The 12,990-nt window shown below is 41.6% G+C and overlaps 1 protein-coding gene across 5 annotated transcripts in view; it reads right to left on the bottom strand.

Annotated features, from left to right (window-relative positions):
• Positions 1-12,990, bottom strand: part of otud4 (OTU deubiquitinase 4) — a 111,334-nt gene that overhangs the window by 31,590 nt on the left and 66,754 nt on the right. For 3 of the 5 annotated variants that reach the window (XM_078212099.1, XM_078212096.1, XM_078212095.1), the window contains exons 12-15: positions 12,692-12,801; positions 12,187-12,385; positions 11,104-11,163; positions 2,006-2,153 (exon numbers count right to left, since the gene is read on the bottom strand). In XM_078212099.1, coding sequence (XP_078068225.1) covers positions 2,006-2,153; positions 11,104-11,163; positions 12,187-12,385; positions 12,692-12,801 — 517 coding nt within the window. The remainder of the gene's footprint in view (positions 1-2,005; positions 2,154-11,103; positions 11,164-12,186; positions 12,386-12,691; positions 12,802-12,990) is intronic. The other 2 variants (XM_078212098.1, XM_078212097.1) reach the window with 1 other exon arrangement.

Below are 12,990 nucleotides of genomic sequence, written 5' to 3' on the forward strand. Positions count from 1 at the left end.
GCCTGACCTAAGTAAAACCCCCTACGCTTCCGGGGACCATATCCCTCTATTCCCATCTCATTTATGTACTTGTCAAGACACCCCTTAAAAGTCACTACCGTATCCACTTCCACTACCTCCCCCGGCAACGAGTTCCAGGCACCCACCACTCACTGTGTAAAAAATCTGCCTCTTTTAAACTTTGGCTTTGAAGAACACAAAATTTCGAATGGTGATAAATAATTATCACTGTTCTAGCAGACTTTGTAGACTTTATCCTGGTCACCTTAACCGATCACCAAATTAAAGAGGTGAATTTTGAAGAATTTCTAATCCATACAGAAATTATCAGGATAGAAAAAGCAAGAAGTGGTAGTGTAGGAGGGATGAGGTAATGGAAAGATTTGTGAATTTTAAAATCAAGGTGCTGCCAGATTTGAAACCAATGTAGGTTTTTTCAGTGGGAGTTTAAAAAAGAATCCCCCACACTCGGTGCACTGCAGAGTACACCAGCGTGATTCACTCCACAAATCAGTAGGTGAGGCCTAATCCCGCCCGGGAAGCCGGCAGAATAGCGTTCAGTGGGCCACTGCACATGCGCCGATCTGTCAGTGCCAAGATGGCCCCTGTCCGCTGGCCTCCCGATTGCTGGCCAGCTCGATAACGCCGGCCCTCTGCCCCACACGGCCCGATTGCCAGCCCCCGAGCATGTCCGGGCCCAGCCTCGACCAGCCGCCCCCCCCCCCCCCCCCCACTCCCCCCTCCCCCCCCTATCACACAAGAGTAATGTGTGACATGAATGTGCCAGTGTGATGCTAGGTATGAAGGCCATATGTCCCAAAGACCAACAGATCTCATCAAACAGCATGTCCCAGCTGCTGACAACCTGTTTAATGTTGTCAGTCAGATTCACAGTATGATGCTCATGCATGTACTTACTGGAAGTTACATATATTATTACACAGAGCCCTGTTCTTTACAGGCAATAAGAATATGTACACACATTGCACCTTTTTCAGCTGGACAAAATAAGTGACAGCCATTCACTGAACCATTCCTCCCACTGTCTGGTTCAAGTTTCAAACAACGCTTGATAGCTAACGGTCAAGTCACTTGGTGCATCCTCCATGGCAGTGCCTCTATCAGTCTACTTGCCAATCAATCATCACTTTCTCCTCATACAGTATAAATTATTTTTCCTTTATTTTGGTTATTTTACAAAGTGCCCTAATGAGCGCAAGACAAAAAGCTTCGGCATGTCTCTTTTTTTCAAGCAATACTTCCAAACAACAATTTAAGTATTCTTTTAACAACATAATAATTATTAATAACTGCAATCAACTTATCTGGCTCAGAAAGTAAGCCATTTAAACTGAGGAGTAAAAGAGTGAATTGTAATTGGAGATCGGAAAATGTTCAATTTTTTTTACATTTTATCTTTCTTTGAATTTTTTCCTCTATCTTGATACAATATTTTTATTTCTCTTTCTGCACTAATTTGACAATTTACATTTTGCCTCATTCCCTTAAAATCATCAACCTAAATAGCATTCGCCACCAAGACCTGTAGCCATTGTAATTCTGTTGAATGCAGTACAGCTGAAAATGCTGCCTCTCGATACAGCTTTCGAACGACAAAATCTGTCATTATGCTGTTTTCTCTGCCCATGATTCCACAACAATTTAAGTGACAGCCATTGTTGGACTGGGGTAAACACAAAGATGTACAGGTTAGGTTGATTGGCCGTGCTAAAATTGCCCCTTAGTGTCCTGAGATGTGTAGGTTAGAGGGATTAGTGGGTAAATATGTAGGGATATGGGGGTAGGGCCTGGGTGGGATTGTGGTCAGTGCAGACTCGATGGATCAAATGGCCTCTTTCTGCACTGTAAGGTTTCTATGGTAAGAAGTTTAACAACACCAGGTTAAAGTCCAACCTAGGTGTTGTTAAACTTCTTACCATGATTCCACATCCATAATACAGACATGTCAGTAATGCAAAATGAAACAAAACAGCATTATACTCACATGGAGTGCAGGAAAAGATTGCTCAACTCTCAAATGCATTTTAGTTGGTGCTTGAACTTCATCAGTCTCTGGTGCAGCCTTCACTGAAGGAGCTAAATGTTTACATTCTACATCTGTGTAGTCAGATTCCAAGCCTTGGTCATATTTTCTACAAATGACATAGAGTTAAAGCAAGACCTCAAAAAATTATTTAAAATAGTCAGACTTTTTTCAGAACACAGAAACGAAATCATCAAGAAAACAGCCTAACAGTAGGTTAAAAGAAAATAGAGGAACTGTGTCAAAGCACAAACAAAATAGTGTACTCTTAGCAGACACAGCAACAGGTAATCAACAGACTGTGGTCAATTGAAATTGAAATCAACAGAACACAAACATTCAAGGAAAGCTCAACAAGTTGCAGAGAAATTTAAAAAGACTGAATTTAAAAATCTGTAACTGACTTCAACTTTCAACTTATACGAAGTATTCTTACTATATGCAGTTCATGTTTACTCAGAAACCCAAGGACAAATTGATTTATACGATTACATTTTTAAAAAATCAGAATAGAAAATCAACAACAATTTGCATTTACATGGTACCATTAATATAATTAAGCATCCCCAAAAGAACCTTCGCAGGAGCATTGTCAAACAAAATTTGACACCAAGCCTTTCAGAGATATTAGGGCAGGTGGCCAAAGGTTTGGATTACAGAGCATCTTAAAGGATGGATGCAAGATAGAGACAAGAGAGGTCTTGAGGAGGGGAGGATTCCAGAGCTTGGAACAAAGGAAACTGAAACAAGGGCACCAACGTGAAGTGATTAAAATCATGGATGTACAAGGTGCCAGAATTGGGAGAGTCAGAAGCCTCGCAGAAGAGGTGGTAGTGCAGGAGGGGCAAGATAATGGAAAGGTTTGTGAACTTTAAAATCACGGTGCGATCAGATCAGAAACCAATGTAGGTCACCAAGCAGGACTTGATACAAGTTTGGATATGAGCAGCAGAGTTTTAGATAAGCTGAAGTTTCTGGAACCAAAAGAGAAAATGCTGGAAAATCTCAGCCGGTCTGACAGCAACTGTAAGGAGAGAAAAGAGCTGACGTTTCGAGTCCAGATGACCCTGACAAAGGGTCATCTGGACTCAAAACGTCAGCTCTTTTCTCTCCTTACAGATGCTGCCAGATCTGTTGAGATTTTCAAGCATTTTCTCTTCTGGTTTCAGACTCCAGCATCTGCAGTAATTTGCTTTTATGAAGTTTCTGGAGGTTGCAAACTCCAAGATAGCCGGGCATACTGGCGGTCACAAAGGCACAGATGAGGATTTCAGTCATAGATGAGCTGAAGTAGGAGCTGAGACGAACTATGTTAGGAAGGTGACAATGTTGGGATTGGAGCAGATATGGGGTCAGAAGATCACCTCAGGGTCAAATATGTCACCAAGGTTGTGAATGGTCTAGTTCAGCCTCAGACAGTGTCCAGGAGAAAGCTGGAATCACAAGCTAGGGAACAGAGTTGATGTCAAGGTCCAAATACTTGTAGGAAATTTCTGCTTATCCAGGACTGTTTGTCGCACCACCAGCATGACAAATCAGAGGCAATGGGTAGTTGAGAGATGTGGCAGTGCAGTAGAGATGGATTATCATTGTACACGTGGAACATAACATTGTATGTCTAGATGACACAGAATGCTGCTGAGAAATAGGTGGAGACTAAGGGTAAATATTTGAAGACTGCAGGAGGAACATTGCAGGAAGAGAAGTGACCACAGGTGACTTTCAGGCTACAACTTGGACAGATATACATGGAACCAGGTGAGGGAAGTTGGGAGGTAAGCAGTTAATAGAAATAGATTAAAGGAGTAAAAGGGTGTTTTGGACAAGATAAATTCAGAGAAGGCAATTGGCTATTTAAAGGATAAACTAGAAAACAATGCAAGTTATGGGCTACAGAGAAGGGATCCTTAGGGAAGAGAGGCTTATTGGTGGCCCAGCTGATTGGATGATCTTAATGTTATTGGCAAAGAGTTCACCTGAATGTGGAAAATTGACCAGACATGTCCTGTCCAAAAAAAGCAGGACAAATCAACTTGGTCAATTACCATTCCAATTTATTCCCAAACATCAGCCAAGTGATGGAAGGTGTCATCGACAATGCTATCAAGCACTTACAAAACAATAACCTGCTCAGTGATACTTAGTTTGGGTTCCACCCAGGCACTCAGCTTCTGACCTCATTACTGTCTTGGTCAAAACATGGATAAAACAGCTGAACTCAAGATGAGACAAGAGTGATTGCACTTGACATCAAGGCAGCTTTTGAATGAGTGTGGCATCAAGGAACCCCAGCAAAACTAGAGTCAATAGGAATTAGAGGGAAAACTCTCCACTGGTTGGAGTCATGCCTAACCCAAAGGAAGATGGTTGTGGATTTTGGAGGTCAATCATCTCAGTTCCAGGAGTTCCTCAGGGTAGTGTCTTAGGTTTAACCATCTTCAAATGCTTCAATGGCCTCCCCTCCATCATAAGGTGGGGATATTCAATGATGGTTGCACCAATATTCAGTATCATTCATGACACCAGATACTGCAGCTAACAAACAGGAAAAGAAGGAAGGAAGGAACTCGGGGAAATTAAAATCACCAGAGAAGTGGTATGGAGTAAATTGTTGGAGCTGTGGGCTGAAAAGTGTCCAGGTCCCAATGGACTTCATCCTAGGGTCTTAAAAGAAGTGGTTAGTGAAAGAGTTGATGCATTGGTTTTAATTTTCCTAAACTCCCTAGACTCGGGGAAAGTACCATTAGATTGGTAGATAGCAAATAATACGTCATTATTCAAAAAGGGAAGGAGACAGAGAACAGGGAATTATAGGCCAGTTAGCTTAACATCTATCACAGGGAAAATGCTAGAAGTCATTATTAAAGAAGTTATAGCTTATAGCTTGAGGATGAGGAAATAACATGTACTATGGATAAAGGAGAACTAGTGGATGTACTGTACTTAGATTCCCAGATGAAGAGTCACTTCAGAGGTTATTATGAAAAATAAAAGCTCATTGTGTAGGGGGTAATATATTGGCATGGATAGAAGAGCTGACTAATAGAAGCAGGCAGTAGGCATAAATGGGTGTTTTTGGGTTAATGGTGTGCCCACAGGGATCAGTGCTGGGACCCCAACTGTTTACAATTTATATAAGTGACTTGGCTGAAGAGACTAAACATATGGTTGTGAAATTTGCTGACGACACAAAGACAGGTAGAAAAGTAAGTACAAAAATATAGACAGGATCGGTTAAGTGGGTGGGCAAAGATTTGGCAAATGGAGTACAATGTGGGAAAGTGGAAAATTGTCCATTGTCCACAAGAAGTATAAAAGAGAAGCATATTACCTAAATGGTGAGAGATTGAAAAGCTCTGAGATTCAGCGGGATCTAGGTGTCTTTGTACATGAATCACAAAAGGCTAACATCCAGGTACAACAAGTAATTCAGAAAGCCAATAGAATGTTATTATTTGTGAGCGAAACTCAATACAAAAGTAGGGAGGTTATGCTTCAGTTATACAAAGCACCAGTGAGATAGTACCTAGAGAACTGAATACAACATTGGTCACCTTATTTAAGGAAGGATGTAAATGCGTTGAAAGCAGTTCAGAGGTTTACCAGACTAAAACCCGGAATGGGTGAGTTATCTTATGAGGAAAGGCTGGACGGCTAAGGCTTGCTGGAATTTGCTGGAATTTAGAACAATAAGAGACGGCTTGATTGAAACATACAAGATCTTGAGGGGTTTTGACAGTGAAGATATAGAGTGGATGTTTCCTCTTCTGGGAAGATCTTGAATAGGGGGTCACTGTTTAAAACTAAAGGGTTGCCCATTTAAAATGGAGATGAGTCTTTGGAACTCTCTTCCTGAAAAGGCAGTGGAAGCAGAGTCTTTAAGTATTTTTAAGGCAGCAGTGATAGATTCTTGATAAGCAAGGGGGAGATAGGTTATTAGGGATAGGCAAGTTGCAGATTTGATGTTACTATCAGCCATGATCTTATTAAATGGCGGAGAAGGGTTGAGGGGCTGTATGGCCTACTCCTGCTTCTTGTTCATATCAAACAGCCCATGCTCATGTGTAGCAAGACTTGAACAACATTCAGGCTTGGGCTGACAAGTGACAAGTAACATCTACGTCACTCAAGTGCCAGGCAATGACCATTTCCAATGACCAAGAGAGAATTTAACCATCTCCCCTTGACAATTATTAGCACTACCATCTCCTACTATCATCATCCTGGGGGTTACCATTGACCAGAAACTCAACTGGGCCTGCCATGTAAATGCAGTGGTTGTAAGAGCAGATCAGAGGCTGGAAATTCTGCAGAGAGTAACTCAACTCCCAACTCCCCAAAGTCTGTCCACCATCTACAAGGTGCAAGTGTGGTGGAATACTTTCCCCTTGCCTGGATGAGTGTAGCCCCAACAACACTCTAGGAGCTCAACCCCATCAAGGACAAAGTAGCTCGCTTGAGTGGTACACCACCCATCAGCTTAGACATCCACTCCCTCCACCACTGGCACACCATGGCAGAATGTGTACCATCTACAGGAGGCACTGCAGTAATTTGTCAAACAGCCTTCAACAGCAACTTCCAAATCCATGACTTCTACCACCTAGAAGGAAAAGGGCAGCAGAATTATGGGGACACCACCACATACAAATTTCCCCCCAAGCCACACACCATCCTGACATGGAACTAAACCACTGTTCCTTCACTGTTGTTGGGTCAATGCTCTGGAACTCCCTTCATAACAGCACTGTGGGTTTACCTACACCACTTGGAATATAGCGGGTCAAGAAGTTCACACCATCTTTTCAAGGGCAATTAAGGATGGGCAACAAATGCTGGTCTTGCCAGCAATGCCCACAACCTGTGAAAGAATTATTTTAAAAACTGTTCCAGAGATAAGGTTACAATGAAGATGCTTGGAGCAAAGGACATTGTCTGTTTTATTTAAGCCCATCGTATTCTTGGGTCATTGCCAAAGAAACGCTGGTCCCGATCCAGAAAGGTCAAGGTTGGCACTCCAGTGCAATATTGAGGAAATGCTCCACTGTTGGAGGTTCCATCTCATGGATGAGATGTTAAACCAAAGCCCCATCTGCCTGCCCGGGTGGATACAAAAGATCCCAAGGCAATATTTTGAAGAGGAGCTATCCTGACTAAATTTATCCTTCTATCAACCTTACAAAAACAAATTATCTGGTCATTAGTACATGGCTGTTTGTGAGAATATACTGTGCGCACGTTGGCTGTCACATTCCCTGTATTACAACAGCAACTGCACTTCAAAAAGTACTCCATTGACTGCAAAGCGCTTTGAGATGTCCACTATTTGTGAAAAGTATCATATACATGTGGGTCTTTTTTTATTATTAGCTGATTGTATAAAGAGTAGCAGACATAGGTGGAAGATCTTGGGTAAGAGATACAGAAGAATTTTTTACCATTCAATGGTGATGACCTGAAACTTGCTGGCCATCAGGGTGGTTGAAGATGATGCAATGAATGATTTCAAATGGAAATAGAACAGGGACTCAAAGGTAATAAACCTGCAGAGTTACAAAATAGAACAGAGGAATGGAACTGTCTCGACTGCTCTACAGAAAGCTAGCACAGACCTGATGTGCCAAATTTATAATAGGGAACAAAGAAATGGCTGACCAACTGAATACAGACTTTGGTTCTGTCTTCACAAAGGAGAACACAATAAGATACCAGAAATGTTGGGGGACACAGGGTTAGTGAGGGAGGAACTGAAAGAGATCAATATTTGTAGAGAAATGGTGTTGGGGAAATTGATGGGATTGAAGGCCAATCAAACCCTAGGTTTACCAAACCCGAAATCTACATTCTGGAGTACTTAAGTGGCCCTAGAATTGTGAATGCATTGGTGATCATCTTCTAAGATTCAATAGACTCCGGAACAGTTCCTACAGATTGGAGGGTAGTTAATATAACGCCACTATTTAAAAAGTGAAGTAGGGAGAAAACAGGGAATTGTAGACCAGTCAGCCTGACGTCTGTAGTGGGGAAAATTCTAGAGTCAATTATCAAAGATTTTATAGCAGGACACTTAGTAACCAATGGTAGAATTGGACAGGGTCAATATGGATTTATGGAAGGAAATCATGCTTGGCAAATCTACTGGAATTCATCAAAGATGTAACTAGAAGAGTTGATAAGGGGGAGCCAGTAGATGTGGTTTATTTGGACTTTCAGAAGGCTTTCAACAAAGTTCCACATAAGAGATTAGCACGTAAAATTAAAGTGCATGGGACTGGGGGTAGTGTATTGAGATGGATAAAAAACTGGTTGACTGACAGGAAAGAAAGGGTATGAATTAAAGGATTGTTTACCAAATGCCAGGCAGTGACTACTGGGGTACAACAGAGATTAGTGCAGGAACCACAGATATTCACATTACATATTAATGATTCAGATGAGCGAGCTAAATGTAATTTCTCCAAATTTGCAGGTGACACAAAGCTGGGTGGGAGGGTGAGCTGTGTGGAGGATGCAGAGAAGCCTCAGTGTAATTTAGACAAGCTGAGTGGGCAAATGCATGGCAGATGCAGTATAATGTGGATAAATGTGAGGTTATTCACTTTGATAGCAAAAACAGGAAGACAGATTATCTGAATAGCTATAAATTGAGAGGGGGGAATGTGTAATGAGACCTTGAGGTCCTCGTACACCAGTCACCGAAGTTAAGCATGCAGATGCAGCAGGCAAATGGAAATTTCGGCCTTCATAGTGAGAGGATTTGAATACAGGAGCAGGGATGTTTTGCTGCAATTTATAGGAACTTGGTGAGAGTAGTGTGTGCAGTTTGGTCTCCTTATCTGAGGAAGGATGTTCTTGCCATACAGGGAGTGCAGAGAAGGTTTACCAGACTGATTCCTGGGATGACGGGACTGACATATGAGGAGAGGTTGAGTCGGTTAGGATTATATTCACTGGGGTTTAGATGATTGAAGACCGATTTCATTGAAACCTATAAAATTCTAACAGGACTGGACAGTGGAGCTGCAGAAAGGACGTTCCTGATGGTGAGGGTGTCCAGAACCAGGGGTCATAGTCCAAGGATATAGGGTAAACCTTTTAGGACTGAGGCGAGGAGAAATTTCTTCACCCAGTGTGGTCAGTTGTGGAATTCACTACCAGAGAAAGCAGTTGAGGACAAAACATTGCAAGTTGTCAGGGAGTTAGATATAGCTTTTAGGGTGAATGGGGATCAAGGGATATGGAGGGGGGGGGGGGGGGGGGGGGGGATGCAGGATTAGGCTATTGAGTTGGGATGATCAGCCATGATCATAATGAATGGTGGCACAGACTCGAAGGGCTGAATGACCTACTTCTGTTCTTATTTTCTATGACCTCCTTCTGTGCTATCATGACTGCGGTCTTACCAGATGCTGGGGTCGCCACACCAAGCTGGCTAAAAAGTCTGGAATGAGGGGGCGGGGGGGCATGATCCCAACGCCCAACAGCTGTCCCATATGTTTTATGGCAAGATGTCCACCTCTTTCTCAGGGCAAGATTCTACCTTAGGGAGTTGCTGGCTAATTGGATAGCCACAGCTCTGTAATTCCAGAACCAAGGACAGGGCCATTTCTGGAACTAAAGGCAGTTCCACCATGTCAAGGAGCTAGGACAAGTTCAGCATCGGGAGTCTCAGAGCAAGGGGAGGGGTGTGCGTGTGTGTGGTAGGTTCAAGAAGCCTCAGAGGGTTAATGGGGTAATGGATGTAGCCTCTGATGGCCCCTTGCAACACACAAAGTAGAACACTCTTGCTGGACACCACCCCATGCAACTAAAACTGCCAGGCTTTCCACATGGTGTAGGCCTCTCCCCTACATGAGTAAAATACTGGTGACCCTTAATTGGCCACTAATTAATCACTTAAGGGCTTCCATAAGGTCAAGAGCAGGAAGGTTGCCCGCCTGACACCTTCCCCCCACCTCGTACAAATTTAGACAAGTCAATAGTTGGCAGATAAGCTGCAGGAAGGCCACCCACAGGATTTTACCAGCGCCCCGTGCCTTCAAACCTACCGGCAGGGGAGCACAAAATACATCTCTTTGTCTCCAAATGACGCTGGCAAGAATTTAGGCTGACTGCCCATTATTGAAAGTATTTCTGCTACAATGTTTTAGGACTGGTATTTCCAGGAGGGAAGAGCCTCCTGACTCACTTTGCAAATAATGAAAAAGCCCAGGTCAACGAGGATACAGGTACTGGAAGGTATTGCTGTTTTCAAACAAGAGTGGAAGGGATCCAACTCTTTATCCAATTTAATTTTAAAGGTGTTTTAGCATGATTTTAATACAATTGCCTTCCATTTATGCATATTTTTTAAAAGTATGATTCAAAATGATTCTGCTAAAATGTATCTTTCATTCCACTGATTTTTTTAAGATGACAGATGTTGCAGCAGTTTAGTTTTGACAGATTCTGTGGGCATGAACTGTCCTTTTCATCGTTTTGGAGCCATGCCGAGGTCCACAACATGAGAGAATTCTCCCTCCTTGCAAGTGAAATCTTCAGTGCATTAGACAATGGAGGCTGGGTCATTGAATATATTAAAGGTTGAGTTTAAAAGATTTTTGATCGACAAGGGAGTCAAAGTTATGGGGGCGAGCAGGAAAATAGAATTAAGGCCACAATCAAATCAGCCATGATCTTAATGAATGGTGGGTATCATGCTCCTATTTCTTATAATGATATTATGACATTAGGTAAATTCCCACTTCACTTCAAGGTCAGATCTGAGCTGCAAAATCCAGGCCATTATTCATAGAAACTTTCCCAATAGGTATATCATTGAAAATCAGGAACTGTGTTCTGACAAGTATTCAAACCTGCATCACTGATCATTAGGCCTTCAATTTAATTCATTAAACAGTGGAGAAATTGCAAATGGATTTGAGGGTCATAACCCCATGAGTAAATTAAACTGCATCAACAAAACATATGCCAAACTGTTTAAAAGAGGTAAATGACACCATGCTGAGAAACACATTCTCCATTTTGAAGATTAAATTTTCAGTTCGCATCTTGCACACTTTGGCTGTACTTTATATATTCTAGCCCTTCTTAACTCCATCTCTACCTTGCTACTGTGTCTGAAAGAGAAACAGGAAGAATTGAGGTCAAATATGTAAGACAAGTTTTTTGTGCAGTGTTGTGTCTATTGGGAACTATATTGAAAATACTCAAATTCATCTCGGTTATTTCCATTTTCAGAATCTGGGAGGTATAGGCAAGGTCATATTTACACTCTATTCCTAACTGACTTGATAAGGTGTTGATGGCTTGCTGTTTTCCTTCTGCTGATAAGTGTTTCCATGATGTAGCTGATTAGTTAATTGAGAAACTAATTTTAATGAACTAGTAATGTGTAGGCTTGACCAAGGAGTGGTATCAGTTTCTCTTCTTTGAAGGACATTACCATCTGATAGCTTTCATACAAATTTTTCTGGTACTCGCACTCAAATTGCCGGTTGTATTGGTTTGGTTCTTGTGGTCCTAATAATGATGAACACTGACGAGTTTGCCATTGTCGAGAGCTACAACAGCCACGCAACTTCAGGGAGCTCACTTACGCTGAGATTCGGGAGTTGAAGTGCTCCTAAAATGAGCCAACACTGATGGTTCTGCCAGACTCTGTCATTTGGGAAATTGGGTCGAATATCCAACAATTATAATTCTTTTTACGTTGATATATTTGGGGCAGCTCCAAGCAGGTGCAGAGCCTGCTCAGGAGCACATTCCTTTAAATCGAGAGTTAAAACATTCCCACTCCCACAACTCCATTCCCATCCCCCCCATAATCACAAAAGGCAAGGGATCTGACACTGAGCCCTGTAGATCTCACTAGGTACAGTTTTCCAGTCACAAAAACGCCCACTAGCCATTACCCTTTGCTTTCTGCCTCTGAGTCAATCTTGGATCTAACTTTATCTTAGATCCCATGGGCTTTTATTTTTTGTGACTAATCTGCCATTTTGGGACCTTATCAAAAGTCTTGCTAAAATCCATACAGATTACATTAAATGCATTATCCTTATCGACCCTCCTTGTTAACTCCAGAATTATCGTTAAACTTGTGCAGCCAGAGAAAAAAAAAGAGTTCCTCTGATACTCACTTTGAGAGTTGTGGAAAGTCTTCATCTCGTCCTACATACTCAGCTGATGATTTTTTGGGTAGTTGACCTGGGGTCTGCTGTGTTGAACTCTGCTGCCTAGTTCCCATTGTTTGCTGCAGACGGGGTGGTAAGCTTGATTGCAATCGGCTTGGTTTATTTACAAAGCTGCTTGAATTCTTCACTCCCTTGAAGTCAGCTTCTATCAAAAGAAATGCTTAATTCTTTAAACACTTTTGGTTCTGACTGTATGATAACAGTGTATTAGAACCAACTACCAATAAAATGTCTTTTTGTCATGCTTGATATTCGGCGGTGATATCAGAATTTGTATCTGTATTTGAACATCACAATATAAAACTATTGTCTTTGTCTACACCTACTTAGCAAGATAATATATCTCAGTTTGTAGAAATGGATCTAACATTATTTTGTTACTGCCACATTTTGAATCATACATCTCTTCTTCAATCATAATCAAAGATTATTTAGAAAGAAAGATCGTTACCAGAGTTAACGTTCATTAGCTTCTTAGTTCTTTTTCCTTGAACTCTGTTCCAGCTTGTGCCCCGAGAGACCTGTGTAAGTGGCCTAAGGTTCTGAAGAGGGACACTGTGTCTAAATGAAAATATACATATATATATATATAAAAAACTGAAGAAACACACTCAGTTCATTATGTTATGTGTGGCCTATGTTCTTGTTTTAGCAAATCTTGACAAGTGTTTTTGTGTTTTCATTATTCAATGTCTTTCGTACTTTTTGACATTTTCAGTCACTTTTTGATTTCATAATTCTGTGATTAAA

Source organism: Mustelus asterias, chromosome 1, assembly GCF_964213995.1.
Source record: "Mustelus asterias chromosome 1, sMusAst1.hap1.1, whole genome shotgun sequence".
NCBI classification, from domain to species: Eukaryota; Metazoa; Chordata; class Chondrichthyes; order Carcharhiniformes; family Triakidae; genus Mustelus; species Mustelus asterias.